The sequence below is a fragment of the Eumetopias jubatus genome, unplaced genomic scaffold (assembly GCF_037043125.1).
Source record: "Eumetopias jubatus isolate StellerSeaLion01/CBP00866 unplaced genomic scaffold, mEumJub1_p1.0 scaffold_9, whole genome shotgun sequence".
In the NCBI taxonomy this organism is placed as follows: domain Eukaryota; kingdom Metazoa; phylum Chordata; class Mammalia; order Carnivora; family Otariidae; genus Eumetopias; species Eumetopias jubatus.
The window spans coordinates 66084453-66101983 of NW_028274815.1; the positions used below are offsets into that span (position 1 = coordinate 66084453).

At 34.5% G+C, this 17531-nt stretch overlaps 1 protein-coding gene across 4 annotated transcripts in view; it reads left to right on the forward strand.

Moving 5' to 3' along the window:
• The window catches only part of RTN4 (reticulon 4), a 65475-nt gene that overhangs the window by 22457 nt on the left and 25487 nt on the right, over nucleotides 1-17531 (forward strand). Inside the window, exon 1 of one of the 4 annotated variants that reach the window (XM_028103995.2) lies at nucleotides 11455-11592. The exons of the other annotated variants lie outside the window; for them this stretch is intronic. Within the exon in view, the coding sequence (XP_027959796.1) occupies nucleotides 11559-11592 (34 nt within the window). The 5' untranslated portion in view covers nucleotides 11455-11558. Of the gene's footprint in view, nucleotides 1-11454; nucleotides 11593-17531 lie in introns of those variants that run through there. 4 annotated transcript variants of the gene reach the window in all.

A 17531-nucleotide genomic window follows, 5' to 3' on the forward strand; every position in this document is an offset into this window, starting at 1 on the left:
CATGTGTATTTGTTGGTTGGATGTTGAACTTACAATTCCAGATGGATTATCATGGCCAAAGTTTGGCCATGAGGCAAGGGCTGTAGTTGAGTGGGGTGAAGGTTGCTAGAGCTAAGGTCAAGTGAATCATGAGGCTGAGAGGTTGGATTGCTCTCATCAAGTCACCCAGGATGATGGCAAGACTTGGGGTAGAAAAGATTAGAAGTTAGGGACACAAGACTTTGGTAAAAGGGCAAGTGGGTCAGCTGGCAGGATGGTAGATGGAGGCAGTAAGCAGTTAGAGAACGTCAGGGCTGAATAACTAGGACTTTTGCCCAAGGCCTCCGAGATAGTCTTGAAGCAGCACTGGGGAGCTAAGAAGGGTACTGACCTCTCTCCTCCTCCCTCGAGTGTGCAAGTAGAAGAGAATAAACAGCCCCCATTTAGGTTACATGGGGAAAGCAGTATCCTCAAGGAAGAGCCGGGTTTTAGTGAAAGGATGTAGTGGCAGGAATATTCAGCAAAGAAGCTGAAGATTAGGGGAGACAGTTCACAGTGGAATAGGTATTTTTTTTAAAGAGTTATTTATTTTGGAGAGACCAAGAACACGGGGAGGGGCAGAAGGAGAGGGAGAGAGAGAGAATATCAAGCAGACTCTGCCCTGAGTTGGAGCCAGATGCAGGGCTCCATCTCACAACCCTGAGATCACGACCTGAGCTGAAACCCAGAGTCATGCTGACTGAGCCGCCTGAGCCGCCTAGGCGTGCCTGGAATGGGGTTTTTTAAACAGCACGATAAAATGGCTTAGGAGACAATGGTAGAAAGAAGACTGAGAATCCCAGAGCAGCATGGTAATGATATAGTGTGGGTGAAGACCACAGATAAACAGTGATGTGAGCAATGGTTTGTAACAGCTGGTGAACCGGTGAAATCCCACTTTCTCTACCCAACATTGCCTCCCAGAACTTACTGTTAGCAATCCCCTAGTAGATTGGAGCACTCCGGAGTCAGTAGTTCCTTGGGTTGATTTTTACTAAACCTAGGGATGTTGGCCTGTACCGATTATAGCCTAATAGTTTAGAATTAAGTAAAGGAAGAAGGCAGTGTCTTTTTTTTTTTTTAAGATTTTATTTATTTATTTGGCAGAGAGAGAGATAACGACAGCAGGAACACAAGCAGGGGGAGTGGGAGAGGGAGAAGCAGGTTGGTTTCCCGCTGAGCAGCGAGCCGGATGCAGGGCTCCATACCAGGACCCTGGGATCATGACCTGAGCTCAAGGAAGGCAGACGCTCAACGACTGAGCCACCCAGGCGCCCCGAGGGCAGTGCCTTTGAAGCCTAAGGAGGGATGGTTGAAGAAGGAAGTCAAAGTAGTTTTTGAGCATTTCTCTTTAGAAAATAGTCATTGAAGTCTTTTCTCTGAGAAAACTTAACTCATGCTTCTTTTACTCAATCTTTTTTTTTTTTTAATTAAGTGTCCTAGCAGCTCACTAATGAATAGAAAACTCTTTGGATACACCCAGTATATGTATGCTACAGAAGTCATGCAAAGGAGACCCATTGTGGTGTAATAACACTGTGGGTGATGTGAGTTCTAGTCTCGGCTGTACCACTGACAACCACTTTATCTCTCTAGAAATAAATTTCCTTTCTCTGTAAGAAGAAAGGGATTGAATTAGGTCCTTGTGACTTAATGGTTTCTTTGACTTTAATTTTAATAGGCATTTGTTTTAAGCAGTGGATAGTTGCTTTACGGTGCTTTATAACAAGCATTGTACCAGTTTTTTGGAGGAGGTGTGGAGGAAAATGAGGACTAAGACAGTGTCTTGCCCTCAGGCAACTTTCAGTCAGCTGGTGGAAACAGGCTGGTAAGGACATGGCTAAACATTGTAACATGTGTTATAAGGGTACAAGTGCTTCCCCATCTTCGAAAAACCATGGTTAAGTGTACTGAAGTCAAATGTACCAAAGGGTAGCAAGAGACTATTAAGAACATTAGGGCGGTTGTATTCTCAGATGGCTAAAAATTACATATCATCCCTAATTGTGATATACTTAGGTGTGTGTTAAAATTTTGGTGTCATATTACTGAAGATACATTTAAACATTAAAGCATTAATAAATAGTAAATAACAAAATATTAATTTCCTCAGATAATTTATTATTCAATTTATTCTCCTTGTTTTCTTAAAATGACATTTGTTGGCAGAATTCAATTTTAATTTTGGGAAGAAAGGCTAATTTTGTAAGGAGGATGAGCAAGATAGTATGATGTAGGCTTTGATGCCTTACTGATATTTTTGGATAAAATTTGTCATAAAAAAATGAATGCTACTCTCCCTCTTCTCCCTTGATAAAGGAATTTTATCAAACTATTTTTAATAATAAAATGTAAATACTGATTTTTCTCAGGTCAAAATTAAGAACATTTATTCTGTTTTTTTCTTTAACTGTATTTCATTGTTTAGAGGCAGGTTTTGATCTAGGCTCAGCATTTCATATGTTCTTTCTTTACTTAAAAAAATCTGTGGCTAAAGATTTATGGTTTCTATTTTTATTTAAAATATACTGTGATTATTATTGGCACTTACATTTTTTACTTTTCACTCATTTTAAAAATAAAACAACAGGTAGAAGATAAAATATTCCAATAATTGTGTACACTTATACTACTGTATATAGACCAAGATAGTGAAACTTCTGAAAAGAATAGTTAACTTACAGGCAGCACTACCACATGACAATTGAAATGCTTTCCTTAGATGATGGCATGGAAGTTTGGTGTAGGAATGTCAGGTTAGGAATATAAGTGTATAATGATTGGAAGTAGAAGATCACCAACACATAATAAGGTACAGAGAGGCTAGCTCTTCCTTGGGATATTAGGAGTGGCTTTGCAGAACAGAAGATTCTTTGGAAGTTACAGATAGCAAATGTGAGTAGACACATAGGACTATTCATTTATATAAAATATGATAAAAAGTTTGAGGTTCTGTTTTGGTGTATTTGGGGCAGGCGTATGTGTATGGATATTATGGTCAGTTTGTAGAAACCTACTCACTTGCATCTAAGGACATAGTGGATTTGCAGACTGGCCGTGGGTGACAAAGTGAAAAGAAACATTTAGATTTTTGTGAGAACTAAACTGAAAAACCAATCTATGCGAAAGAAGGGTTTATGATACATTAGATGCTAAATTTTCTGTGACTGGAATTAAGTAGACTTGAAATAAACAATGGTATTTAGGAGAATTTTTTTTTAAAGGATGGTTGCTTTTTAAAAATAAACTTATTTGGAAGTAACATCAAACTTAATAGCAAAAATAAAAATAGTGCAAAGAACATCTTACTGTCTTCATCTAAATTTAATCTATTAACATTTTCCCCATTTGCTTTATCATTTATGACCTCCTTTATAAATAACTAGATATGGATACCTAAATACATCCTTATTTTTCCTGAACCATTTGACAGTAAGTTATATACACTGTTTTATCCCTAAATTCTTCAGAAAGGGTATTTTCTTACATAACCTCAGTATAGCCGTTAATTTCATAAATTTACATTGATGAAGTACTTTTTTCTAATCTACCATCCATATTCTAATGTGACCTTTAACCCAATAATGTGTCCTCTCCTACAAGATCCAATCTAGGGCCAAAATTTGCTTTTAGTTGTCATGTTGTTTTTGGCTTCTTTTATCTGTTACATTTCTAGTATTTATCTCTTATGACATTAACAGTTTTGAAGAACATAGGCCCTTCCCTCTCTCCCTTTTCAATAGAACATTCTGATTTTGGATTTGTCTGCTGTTTCTCAGTGATTAGATTGAGATTATGGATTCATGGCCAAAATGAAGATGGTGTAGTACCCCCTACCTCTCTCATGGTATCATATCTGAAGATACCCATTATTCATGGGAATAGTATTAGAGATCAAGAGTTGGACCCTAGTTGTACTCCTTGCCTCCTTGAGGTCTTCCCATTCTAGCCTTTCAGTGGACAGAGGTAGGAAATGCTTATATACAAACATAAAATACATACAAATAAACCTAAGCGCATACACATACGTGTATTTGAAATCATGAGTTCACACAGATACCTCCAATTCTGATCCATTCCCAGAAGATTCTTTCTTTCTTCCTTCATTTCATATTTGTATGCTCCTTCTGTAATGAGAACGTGGCTGCTAACACTATCAATACATTTACTCATTTGCTTAATCCTCTAATATTTCTAAATAGTTTTAGAATGTTTTCTAATATGATTCTGATAGACACGGTAAAATAAATTGAGGATTATTTTGCAAATCTACCACTCCAACCCTCCCAAGATTGAATGTATATAATCAAGTACAAGTTACTTGAATTAGTTTTTTTCTTTCCTCTTCCTTTTCTCTTCCCCAACCTTAGTGTGGTTATAATACTCATTTGAAATATAGTTAGATTAATTTGTTTCAATTTGCTTTCAGTTTTAGGTTTTCTTTCTATTTTGGAGGTTTTTAAATTGAGACTTTTGAAAGACAGAATAGAAACTGAATACTTACCATTTTACCTGGAAAGGGGAGACCGCTATTTATGGGAAATCTCCTAAACATGAAGCAGTTTCACATATTTAGTCTCCTCCATAATCTGAAAGAAGGAACCATTTTATGGATGACAGTACCTAACTTTGGGACTTAGTCTTGTTTCGCAAGGTTACTTAGCAAATTATATAGTAAGCACAATAGTTTTGAACTTCTGTGTTGCAGACACTGGGCTAACTTTCTTATTTATATTCTCACTTAATTCCACAAGGAAGATCTTTTTCCCAGCAGGTGAAGAACTGGGATTCCAACTTAGGTTTTGTCCCCTCTCAGTTGTTTTCCATTTTGGAATGAATGGTTAGTCCTAAATTTAGCAGGCAACCAAGGTTGCTTTTCTTTTATTACATACCTGTTGTGTTGAGGCATTAACTAACGTAAGATATTTTTAAAAAGTCAAGAAAGTTGTTTATCATGTACATTTTCTTGCATGGTTTTCCGTACATAGGGATATCAAAATGAAGGTAATACTTTTGCTTCCATGTGGAGACTGAATAACCCTCTTGTGTGAACAACTGCTGTCTATGTTGTTGGTAAGCTATTGGTAAAGAAAGGTACTAATAATGTCTCTTCATCAAACCACTTAGATCTTCACTTAACGATAGTGATTGCTTAATATGTTTGTTGGTTGCTTGGTTTGCCAATAATGCACGGAATATTTTCTGTTCGTAAATGAGTATAGATTGTGTTTTCCTGACTTGTTGGAACTATTGGTGAATGAAGTGTAAACCACCACCAACTTGATTGTTCATTCATTATACTTAAACTGTGTGATATCTAAGAATAACCAAGTAGTATTGCCATTTTAATAAAAGACTCACTTAAAAAGGGCCCATTTATCCAGGTAAAGAATTGAAAATGATCCTTTGCAAATTTATATGTGCTTGTTAAATGTGTTCATGAATAAGAGCTTTCTTAAGATAGTGTTAATGACTTAAAACATTTTTCCAAATTTACTATATAGCCTTTGAAATGTCTCTGTAAAGCATTAAGATATTAAGGTTTGATATTTTGGTTAAAATGTATTTTTAGGGAGCATATTTAGGACACTCTTTGATAATTATTAGTTGGACTTTAATTATGACACTGAGCAGTTAATCTGATAAAAGTAAGAAATTTAAGTACCCTGAAAAATTAAAATGCTTAATCTAACAAATTGAGTAGAAATACCTTTAACTGGAAATCTGTTAGTAAATTTACAATATAGCTAAATTAGAGATGGACTGTTGTTAATAAAACAATTATATTAAATGTGATGTAAATGTCAGATTAATGGGGATTTATTTAGTGCTTACTATGGGCCCAATACAGATTGAAATAATTATGAAATATGTACCATATTTTTGGTACTATATGTACCAAAAATAATATATAAGAATATATTTCATAATTAGCAATTATGAAATATGTACCATAAAAGTTAGATAACATTAAATATAGTGTGGTTGAAAGAACTTCATTTTGGGCATCTTATAGACCTGAGTTCTAATCCTGGATTTATCAGTGATTAGCTGTATGACCTTGGGCAGATGTTTTAATCTCTTTGAGCTTCAGTACTTTCAGTAGTCAGAATTTATCTGAAGGACCTGCTATCAGGACCAACAGTACATAAACAGTCTGCAGTAATACATGCTCATTGTACAAATATGAGAAGTAGAGAAAACTATTGAGATGAGAAAAATTTGTAATCATATAGCCCAGACATAATTGTTAATATTTTAGAATATATTCTTCTAGTCTGTTTTCTGTGCGTATGGATACTTTATGATGGAGTGAAAAAGTAAGTGTTTTGCCAAATTGGGATCATAGTCTACACATGGTTTGTAGCTTTAAAAAAAATTAGCAGTATCTTATATAATGCTGACATTTTCATGTCATTCTGCTGCTGCATGATTTTTTAATGTTTAGTGTTCCTTGGTATTGCATATAATTTAATTAGTTTGTTATTGTTGGATTCTTAGATGGCTTCTGACTTTTTAATTTATAAATAATGCTGTCATTGACCTCTTTATATTTAAATATGTTTTACATATCTGAATTACTTTTTTCCACAAATTACTAGAAATAAACCCTAGGTAAATGAGTATGAGCATTTTTAAGAGTTTTGACAAAAATTGGCTGTCAGAAAAGTTGTACTGATTTTTCCCCTCTCTAAAAAAGAAAATACCCATTTCTCTATTATCACCAAAATTGATATTATTTATTCTTTTGCTCATTAGGTAATATTCCACATTATACAAAATTCAAAGAGCACAATGACAGTAAGTCTTCTTCCTGTCTCAACTAGTCACCTCATACACCTTCAGAGTCCTGATATATGACTTATTTCTTAGGTATCCTTCCAGACAGCCTGTATTTGACACTTAAAAAACAAACAAATAAAAAAAACCTTTACCAGTTTGGTAGGATGAAGTGGTATCTTGCAGTTTTGATTTTTGATTATTAGTGAAAGTAAACATGTTCCATGTATTTATTGGCTATTTTTGTTTCTTTTGTGAATTGCCTGTTCATACCCTTTGCCCATTTTTAAATTTAGATGTTCATCTGTTTCTGATTTTTTGAGAGTTCTTTACAAAGGATGACAGCTCCTTTTATGTTATAGTTTTCAGAACAATTTTTATTTTACTATACATTTTAATGGACATTTTCAGTTTTCACAAAGGAAAATATGTATGTATGTATCTATTACTTTATTTTTATAGCTGATTCTTAGCTATTTACAATTGATTTTGAATTCTGGTCAGAGATCACATGCTTTCTTGGTGGTGGAGTTGTTTTTTCTACTGCCATCATATTCTGATCTCTAGTTCCCTAGTATCAGACGGAAAGACTCAGAAAATTGGGAACACAGTTTTTGTTGGACTGCATGCCCAGAATTAGCAATCTACTGGATGGGTGTTGGTGCCATCTAGTGTTGTATATAGAAAATAGGTCTACAGAATGCTTTATAATTGACTGTAGGAAATAAATTCAGATGACCAGAGAAATTTAGTGAGTTGTGGATATTTGCTTTACATTAACAAATGACTTTAAAAATGACTTTATAGAAGGGTTTTGACACATTGTACTGAATCAGACAAATGCTTGAGTCATGTTATTTTAAACATGGAATGACCTTAAAGATTCCCCCAAACCCGTGTAGTTTGGTGAAAATTTATAAGTTTTACAAGATCTGTTCAGAGCCTAGTGACTATTAATTTTTTGATTCTGAATTTTAAAATGTTTTGGATCTTTTGGAATATGTATATTTATTTTAGATTATAATACGTGAAGCCAGCCTTTATTTAGTTCTTAGTGAGTAGTATATCACTTTCAGTTTTTCTATGGATTTTAGTATTTGTTTTTAGCCCCACTTATATGAAATTGTTTATAGACTTTAAAATACTCTTATTTTTTTGCCATTTGAACTTGTGTTCCATTCATTTTCTAGACCAAGGTTTCTCCATGTTTTCAGATTCAATTTAATAGTTAATGTTGAAGTGCTATAATTTAGTCCATAGAGGGCATTATAGTACAGCTTGTGGTATTAAACAGCATTGTTTAATACCTTTCAGTAATGAGACATATGTTTAGTTTTATATTTTTGTATATAGCTCAGGATAATTAAATATTGAAATAAGTTTAAAACTCCTGTGTAACTATAATTATTTAAAAACAAAGATTCTTGTTTTCTGTTTCCAGAAAGTAGAAGTATTTATTTTAGCTATGAAGAATTGTACACTAGCATTCCCCAACTTAGAGACTATTTAAATCCAAATGACCACCTCTTTTTCATTTATTTCCCTTGATTTCTAAATATTGTAAAGAAAACAAACAAAAACTTGAATTTTTCTGGGGTTCAGAAGAGGTGGAAGGAAAGAAATGGGAAAGGAGGAATATCTTGGGAAGGCTGGCTGGAGCGGACTTACAGCTTACATATTGCTGCCTGTTCCAAAGTACAGTCTTCAGTCTGAAATCCTGCTATTTACTCTCTCTCTTTCTCTCTCTCTCTCTCTCTCTCTCTCTCTCTCTCTCCATGAGAAGGTTATAGAGAAAGGAATTTTTTTTATTCTTTAGTAGGAATTGACTTAATCACATGATTTTCCTACTACTGAGGTTAAGTGTGCTAAGAAAATGAGAGTTTTGATTTGAGATAGGAGAAGAAAAATCTAGAGAGTGTAGGTGATTTTAGAGCATGGTACCCTTTGGAAAGGAGTTAGGGTTATGCTTGGGAGGTTTTCTTTGTTTTTGTCATGCTTTGTCTACTGGGGATGTGGATATTGAGGAGTGGGAAGTCGCCAAACATGAACTCTGGAAAATTTATTTCAAAAGTTCTGTGTAAGGCTAATTTTGCATTTTAAAAAGGAGAATGTCTTCCGTCACCCACCCTCCCCAATCTTCTGTGGTCTCCTCCTTTGGAAGCTTTTACTTTTCAGGTAAAAATCGGTTCCTGTCCCAAATATTCAAAGTGCTGTTTTACAAGTTGGGATGTGTGTTCTATTTGAAAATTGTCCTTGAAAGAGTTCATTTTTTAAACAAAATATTAAGTATTTGAAGGAAAACAAAATAAATGAAGGTAAGTTTTTAACAGATTTATGTCCTTTGTCTGATATGTTGAGATTTAATGTGGAGTAGGACCTATAAACTGTCCATGTATAAATTTTTCTGAGCTGGAGTATAATGGAACTGTATAGCAAAGCACAATAATGTGTGTGTGTGTGTGTGTGTATTCTTGTACTTGTTTAGAAAGGATTGGGTTATTCCCTAGAATTGAATGGCTTCATATATGCGCTTTCTTAGATGTGTTATGTACCTTATCTCCTACTAGCTTGATTGTTATTTGTAGCATAATAATAGTGTTAAATAGCTAGGACTTATATAGGGCCCACTTTTTGTCAGGGACTGTCCTAAGGCCTTGCGTATGCTAATTCATTTGATCCTCACTAAAAGCATAGCTCATATGGCTTTATGTTTTTAACAGATTTGTATTACCGGGTTTTTAAATTTCGGTACTTCTCTTGCTTAGCTAACCAAACTCAACATAACCCCTTTAAAACTTTTTAAGAAAGAAATGGGCAAAATGTCAGTTGATTTATATGAGTTAGTTTTTCCTGCAAACTTAGTAGTTTCAAATGCAAAGACCCTAAAAATTAAAGAATTAGGTATCAGTATGTAAGATCAAATTTCAGGGCTCCTACTTTGACTTTTAAATCTGCCAGGAGCTTTTAAATGTATTTAATGTTTAGATGAATGGTTATTATTATCACACGTTCTTGCTCTCTGAAACTATTTTTAAATGTTTTGAATCAAATCAAGCACCAGCAGATATGAATAGGATAAATAGCAAATACCTTTGTCTCAAGAAATCTTTTTTTTCTCTCCTATTTGTGCAGTAATCTCTGTCTTGAAAGCAGCGTTTGGGCACTGTTTTTGAGTGCTTTATTCTAATGCTAACGTATTTACATGTCTTTGCAGTTTCAAGGGATTCATTTTTAGAGATAGTATTTTGGAAATATTTCATACTTAACTGAATAGTTTGAGATTTCAAAGTACTGTGTGGAGAAACCAGACTTTTTCAGCCATTGTTTGACTTTGCGACAGGGTTCTCAAATACCACATTGTACACGAGTCCAGTGAATAAAATTTTAAGTTAGATACTAACTTTTGAGCATCGAATAGTAGACTCTCTTTAAAAATTGCTTTGCCTTATTTATGTATGGAGTTAGAAAGGCAGGTAGGAAAGAACTGAGTCATTGACCAGACTACTTCTGATTCTAAGGATTTTGCAGAATTTTATAGCAAGTTCCAGAAAATACGCCAATTTCAGTGTAGCTATATCATCTTCAGAAGTATGTACTTCTATACATAGGCCATATATCTTATAATACTTTATCCTATCACACACTTTAGAACATTTTAGCTGATTTGTCATTAAATATTGCCTCTATAGCTTCGTTGAATGCTTGCATCAGTTAAACCAGTTGTGGAACATTAGTAAAGACATTCTGCACTGGAATGAATGCCAGTTTTAGGAAAGTTGAGCAAAAATTTTGGAAGTCGTATACATAGATTTGTTTTTGTGTTTATCAGTAAAATTTTGGTTTGGTCTTATGTCATTTTCCCAAGGCAAATGATATAATTAGCACATGAATATTTCTCTTCAAGCTAAGAGTCTATTAATAGTACCTGCAGTAATGTTTAATAGATATTTATTGAAAGATTGAGTTGTAGCAGGTGATGATTAGGAATAAATATATATTTTTAAGTGTCTAGATTTCCATTATTGTAAAAGAAGAAATAGCATTACATTAGAAAGATGAGACTCCTGAAATTGAATAAAACCTTTTTTTCCTTAAGCAGAATATATTCAGCAAATATTAATAATTTGACTTTGTGATTCTCCACTCATACCCTCATAAGGGTGCAAACGCTGAATGCTTTAAGCCTTAATAAACTCAGGAGAAAGAAGGAAGAGATTCAGCGTTTCTCAGGCTTGAAATTTAAGCTGTTACCCTTCTTTGGATCAGTCCATTTTTATCTTATTAGGTAACTATTGATTTTAGAGTTTTAAATGAAACTGAAACCAACAGCATAATTCACCCATCTATGAAAAAAAAAATTGCATGTGGCTGTAAGTGCATTTCAAATATATTCAGTGGTTAACTCTGCCAAAAGAACAGCTCTCATTTCTTGCCTTTCTTTGGTAGCCTGCCCCTCCCCCTGCAGAAGTAGCTCCCTTTGGTATGAGCAACAAGCAAAAGATTAGAACAATAAACACACAGGAGGAAGGCGGTAGTGCCTGAGTATTAGCAGCCTAGTTACAGATTGCACTGCGTCAGACTGTTCCACACCCAGAAGACGTCAGGTGACTTCAGTCCTGCTGCAGTTGTGCAGCAGAGACTGCAGACTTCGGTTGAGGAACCGGTATTTCATGTCTCACAGGGTAGATTTGTGCAGTTACAGCTTTTCTGTTGGTATGCATAATTGATAATTGCATCTGGAGGGCAGATCGTGACAAGAGATGGACTGTCAGAAGAAAAATTGGAAGGATAAGGGTATATGCTTTTTAATCTTCTATTCAGTGTTTTTATGTGACCAATAATATATTGCTATGAATAAGCTTTGCAATTTTAGATATATTTTGGATTGGAAATGGAGCCTATGAAAGCTTTAAAAGTTAAAGATTAAAACAGCTATTTCATATGTTTTTATATTTGGTTGTGTATGAGGAAATGTCATGCTGTTCTGTTTCACTGGCATTTGATTTAGGCTTTGCAATCCTATTGTTGATTAGGTTCTATTCTTTAATCTTGCACGTTGTAAACAGTGTAGTTTCATTTGTTGGCACTTTGGTGCGATAAATTCACACAGCTATCTTTGTATTACATAATGACATATTTTCTGTGACGGAGTATTTTTTTTAAAGCTGATTTGGTGTAGTTGAAATTCTATCCAAGATTTTTGTAGGTAGTAGGATACTGTGTTTGCAATTAAGCTTGTTTCTTCTTTGGAAATCTGATTGAAACTTTAATGTCTTTACCAGTCACATTTTAAGTAGATTATATTTTTGTATATCTTGAAATCATTAAGTTGTATACACACTAATTTTAAATGCATGTCTCTATTTAAGTCTCTAACCTTTGTCCTTGTAATAACCAATCAGTGATCTTGATCCTGATCCCCTTTCCTCCCCCTTGAAAGCCCAGCAGATCCTTTCAAGTCTCAGTGGGTCATTGTGTAAGAATTTAAGCCCATAAGTGCTAAAATGTTGACTGTAATGAATATTTTAAAAATATTTTATGTAGATGGTTAAATGTGCCATTTTTTTAAAAAAAAAGAGAAGGTGGTAAGCTATATATCTGACCCCTTGTAATAAATTGTCTTAAAAATAGAGCTATTTTAAGTAGTCCAGGTACGCATTACACAGTTTTTTTTTTTTTTTTCTGGCCACATTTAAATTTTATAGTTTTTTTAAAAAAATGTTATTTCCTTCTATAGCAGAATTGTTTGCAAAATTGGTGATAATGTTTCTAAAAGCAGTATGTGGAGCTAATTACAGTAACATTCATAACATCCTTTTAAAAATTGGTTCAATAAATAAATGTGGGGAAAAGGTGAGTTTGAGATTGAGTTCACATTGAGACAAAGATTTTTATAGTTAGAATTTAGAGACCAGAAAACACAGCTTTGGAGTTTTACCTGTATGGTTTCTTTATATGTGAATTTAATGAAGAGAAGGACTTTTATTTCTTCATCCTTCTGACCTAATGAAAGGTGAATTGAAACACTAGTGTTTGATAATTAAAATTGAGAGTAGTGATAACAATACAATAAAAAAAGCTTTAAAAATGGGTAAAAGTTACATCATGGTCTACTCTGCAGATACTAAGGTTCTGTATTAATAATTTAAATCTTAGACTATTTAATAACATCTTAAGTTTTTTATTTGCTGAACTAATTGAGGGATATTTTGAGACAGGAGCAATTAAGATCCAGTATAGCCCATATTATGCCAGAAATTTATTTTGATTATTTTTAGGCACTAAATATAAAGTCACATTTATCTCTGGGGAGCTTCACATTGTATGTTAAATGGAATGGCCTAATATTTTAGTGCTTGTCTTTGTCTGTCTGTCTGTTTTTTTTGCTTGTTACCTATTTTTCTGACTTATTGGTGAAGTTATATTTTAGTATTAACATTTTAGATTATAGATTACGACTTAAATGGAAATCACTGAGGTGAAACTGCCATGGAATGAGTTTTTCCGGATTTTATGAGGAAATGAGGTTTTTTCATTTTAGAAGTGTGTGACAAATAGAGAAGAGAAACAGATCTAGACTCTGGGTATACTTAAAAAAAAAAAAAAAAAAACTTAGCGCCCCCCCCCCCCTTTTCTTACTGTTACCTCCTTACCTTAAGTGCCATGGTTGAAACACAGTCATCTAACGATGGTGAAGTACAATAGTGTAATAGAAGTGAGAGCTACTCTGATTTCAATGTTTTAAAAAGTTTGTTTTTTCTTGTTTTGTTTTGTTGCTGATTAACTAGTATTTAAGACATTTTGTCTTTCAGGCTAAAACCAGTATTAATTTGTATTCTCTTACATGTGTTTTTATCTTTGATTTTCCATTCTTAGCAGCATAATTGCAACAAATGAAATCCACATGGTACTTGATTATTGGAGTTATATGGAAAGCATTGCTTAAGATTGTGAAGAGCTTAGAATAGGAAGGAATGGGAAAGTTTGGAGGTTTGGGTAGGGTGGGAGCATGATATAACCTCTAAACAAGGTATAATTGAGACAGTGAGTAGAGCTTTTTGGATAGAACAGAGTATAAGACAGCAGTTGAAAGATAGATCGACATGGTCAAAGAATATAGAAGATTTGCAAGATCTGGGTCAGGTTTCCTCAAACTTCCTTGAAGATGAGCATCACCTAGTGCTTCTTAAATATACAGATTCCTGTATATTTACAGGATTTACAGCAGAAGGGCCTGGCCATCTGTATATTAAACATCTTGGTGTCATTTGTGTTACTATCAGGCAAATTTAGGAAATACTGATTTAGGTTTTTAAGTTTCTGGTTTGGTAACTTAATTTTGGCCATAGTAAGAAACTTACCCTTTTGGGTCTTCATTCAGTTTCCTCATTTGGATGATTTCTAGGCTTCCAGTTTTGAGGTTGTCTGGTTTTATGAGAAGATACCTTGGGCCAGATTGCAGAAGACATTGGCTTTTGGATTTTACCAGGAAGGAAATAAAGAGCTTTTGGAAGTTTTAAAGTCAGGAGTGATAAAATGACAACAGGTTTGAAAGACTGGTTTGGGGGTGCTGTGTAAGAGAAATTCGAGGAGAACGTAGAGGCCGTTAGGAAGACTGTATTTGTGCCCAGATTTAAAGCAAATAGTGACTGAACTTGGCCTGAAAATAGGCATGAAAAGGAAGTGACAGATTTGAGAAACTCAAATACTTGACATTTGGCATAGATTTGTGGGACTAGGATGAGGGAGGGACTTGGAGGACAACATGATTTCCATTGGAATGGGACATTGGAAGTGCTAGAGCTTTTCAGTATCAGTAGGAATCGGCAGAAATGATGCCAAGTTCGGTTTTAGAAGCTTCAGATTTGAAGTGACTATAGAACTTCTGTGAAGCTCAGAGAAATGACAAGTTTAATGATAAAGAATTGGGAATTGAATGGTTAAATACTACAGAGAAGCTGTGTAGTATGAAGATTGAGCAATGGAATTAATAGTACATACTTAGAATGATATAGCCATTAGCCATTAAAACAATGTAGAATATATTTTAAATAAAAGGCATTTCCCCATTTAGTGAAAGACTACAGAACAAAACGTACCATATGACCCCCTCAACATACACACACACACACACACACACACACACACACATACACACCATTAAAATTAATACATCAGAACAAAACCACTCCATGTGAAGCAAAAGTTTTCGTCTTCAAGACACCTAAATCTCCTACAAAAATGTATATATATTTATATATACATAAATACATCCCATCTAGTTAAAAATTTGTTATTCCTAATGTTTTTGCAAGTATAAACAGTGTTAAAATGAATATAAATCTTTGTTTTTATCCTGATAATTTCCAAATTGCTGGGTTACAGTATTTAGGCTTTTGGGTCATGGTGCAAAATTGCCCTCCAGAAAGATGATACACAGTATTATTTTTTAAGATGGTACAGAATATTGTACAAATGTATGAAAGTGTCTGTCCTGAAACTTTGGCCAAGATTAAATATTACGTATGCATTTCTGGTCGTTTCAACTCTGAAACAGTTATTTTGTCAGTTTTAAGTAGTAAAATCACTTGATGAGAGCCAGGTTTATATTAAAAAACAGTAAATTCGCAAATGTTTTCTTTTATATGTGGTTCAAAGTCTTGTATGGGTAAGTAGTGGGAGGAATGGTGGAAATATCTTCTCTGTTTTATTTATTTATCCACGTCTGGGTATTCCTAATTCCTCACCAGGACTCTTTCACTGGTTTTTCCACTAAATCCTATGTGTCACAGCCAAGTTAATCTTCCTGAACTCTGCCTGTAATCATAGCACTTAGGAGGTTTCTCTTTACTTAAAAGTTCATACTGTCTATCCTGGACTTTGAGAAGGCATTCCCTGGCTCAGTCCCAACCTTTATAATCCCATCTCTCATTACTCTGTCCCCAGCCACATTGAAGGACTCGTTCCTTCAACGTTCTTTGCATTTGCTGTGTTTTTTTTCTGTCTAGAATGCCCCTTCTTCCCATTCATTCTGTTCAAGTCATACTTATCAAAGGCCTAGTCTTCCTTGAGGGCTTTACTAATCCTCTCAGGTGGAGGTACTCCATTGTTCTGCAAACTGTGCAGAGTCAACGAGGAGACGCAGTGATGAAGCCACCGTTTCTGCCTTCCTGGAATTTAGAGGCTAGGAAAAGAGTCAGGATACCTATATATCTTCTATAGATGTCTGTGTGGATATATAGATATGTATCTGGATATACATGTGTATCTAGCCATGAATTCCATGAAGTCAGAAGCAGTGGTGGCTTCATCATTGGGTCTCCTTGTTGGTCTGTATACCTCAGTGAAGGGAGAGGCTGAGAGCTCTGACGTTCAGCTAGGTTTAGTCCTGGCCTTGACCCCTATACGTACAGTCTTGAAAAGTGCAGACAGGGCACCTTATTAGTTGTTTATTCTGACTTTCTCATTTTACAGGTAAGGAAACCAAGAAAATGAAAGGGATTAAATTATTCAGGACCACATAGCTGATGACACGGGGCTTTTGTTTTTTATTATACAATTTATTAGAACAACTGAAGATTGAAAAATATAAAACCTACTAAATCGACCCATGTTTATATAGTCTGTGTCATCTTATTGAACATGGTGTATATCTCTTTTTGTATGGTCTTCATTCTGCAGTAAAATAGGCAGTAGTCTTTCACACTAGCAGTGAAAGAAGGTAGGTGTGGTTAGGTCTTGAGTATTGTCAAAATGTTAAGCCTAGTGAGGACTCTGTGGGCCAGGAGAATAATTTCTCTTGGTCCTTAGGGGTTGGATTACATGCTTGCACGTAGGAAGAATATTTAAGCAGTGAATAGAACTCTTATTTTGGTCTCTAGGTATCCCCCAGGTTCCCTTTTTATTTATTCAATTGATCTCCTCTCTTGCTAGAATTTAGGCTCAACAATGTTACTAAATTTAATTTAACCAGCTCTTTTCTTTGCATCTTCAGAGCAGTATTCTGAGACCAAATTTTCTGTTTCTCTGCTTCATCATGGTTGTTGCTGACTTTTGTTACGTGTGTGTGTGTGTGTGTGTGTGTAAAATGTACAAACATATGTTTTTAAATCTTCAGGGCTTTCACGTTTCAGGCCAGTCACCACTTAGGCATTTATGGAAGGTATTGATAGACACTAAAATACTATTGTCTCTCCTCAAATACTGTATCACCACTATCAGCTTTATTCTATAGAGCATTTACTTGAGCTCAAAGCAACTTAAAGATTAAAAATTATCAGATATTACTGATATCCCTGTAAATCCATTGTTAAGAGTTGAGCATTGAGATAGATTTAGGAATTTCTATTCTCAGACTGAAGACTTGTTAAAATTACGATTTTCATAAGAATAAGAGGAATTATAGCTGTTTTTTGTTGGATGCACCCATTTGTTTATTTTTTCCACTGAAATAATTAAAATAATTTGATATATGTTATTCTGGTCTGTTTTAGCATTCTGATGTGAATACTACCTCATTTGTACTATCAGCTGTTTATTCCAGTGAGCATTTATATTCAATGTGAATATGGTAGGTATAAATGGTTATAGACGTACAGATCTTACCCAATTTATGATGGGGTTACATCCTGATAAATGAATCATAAATGGAAAATATTGTAAGTTGAAAATACATTTAATACACTTAACCTACTAACCCTCATAGTTTAGTCTAGCCTACTTTAAATGTGCTC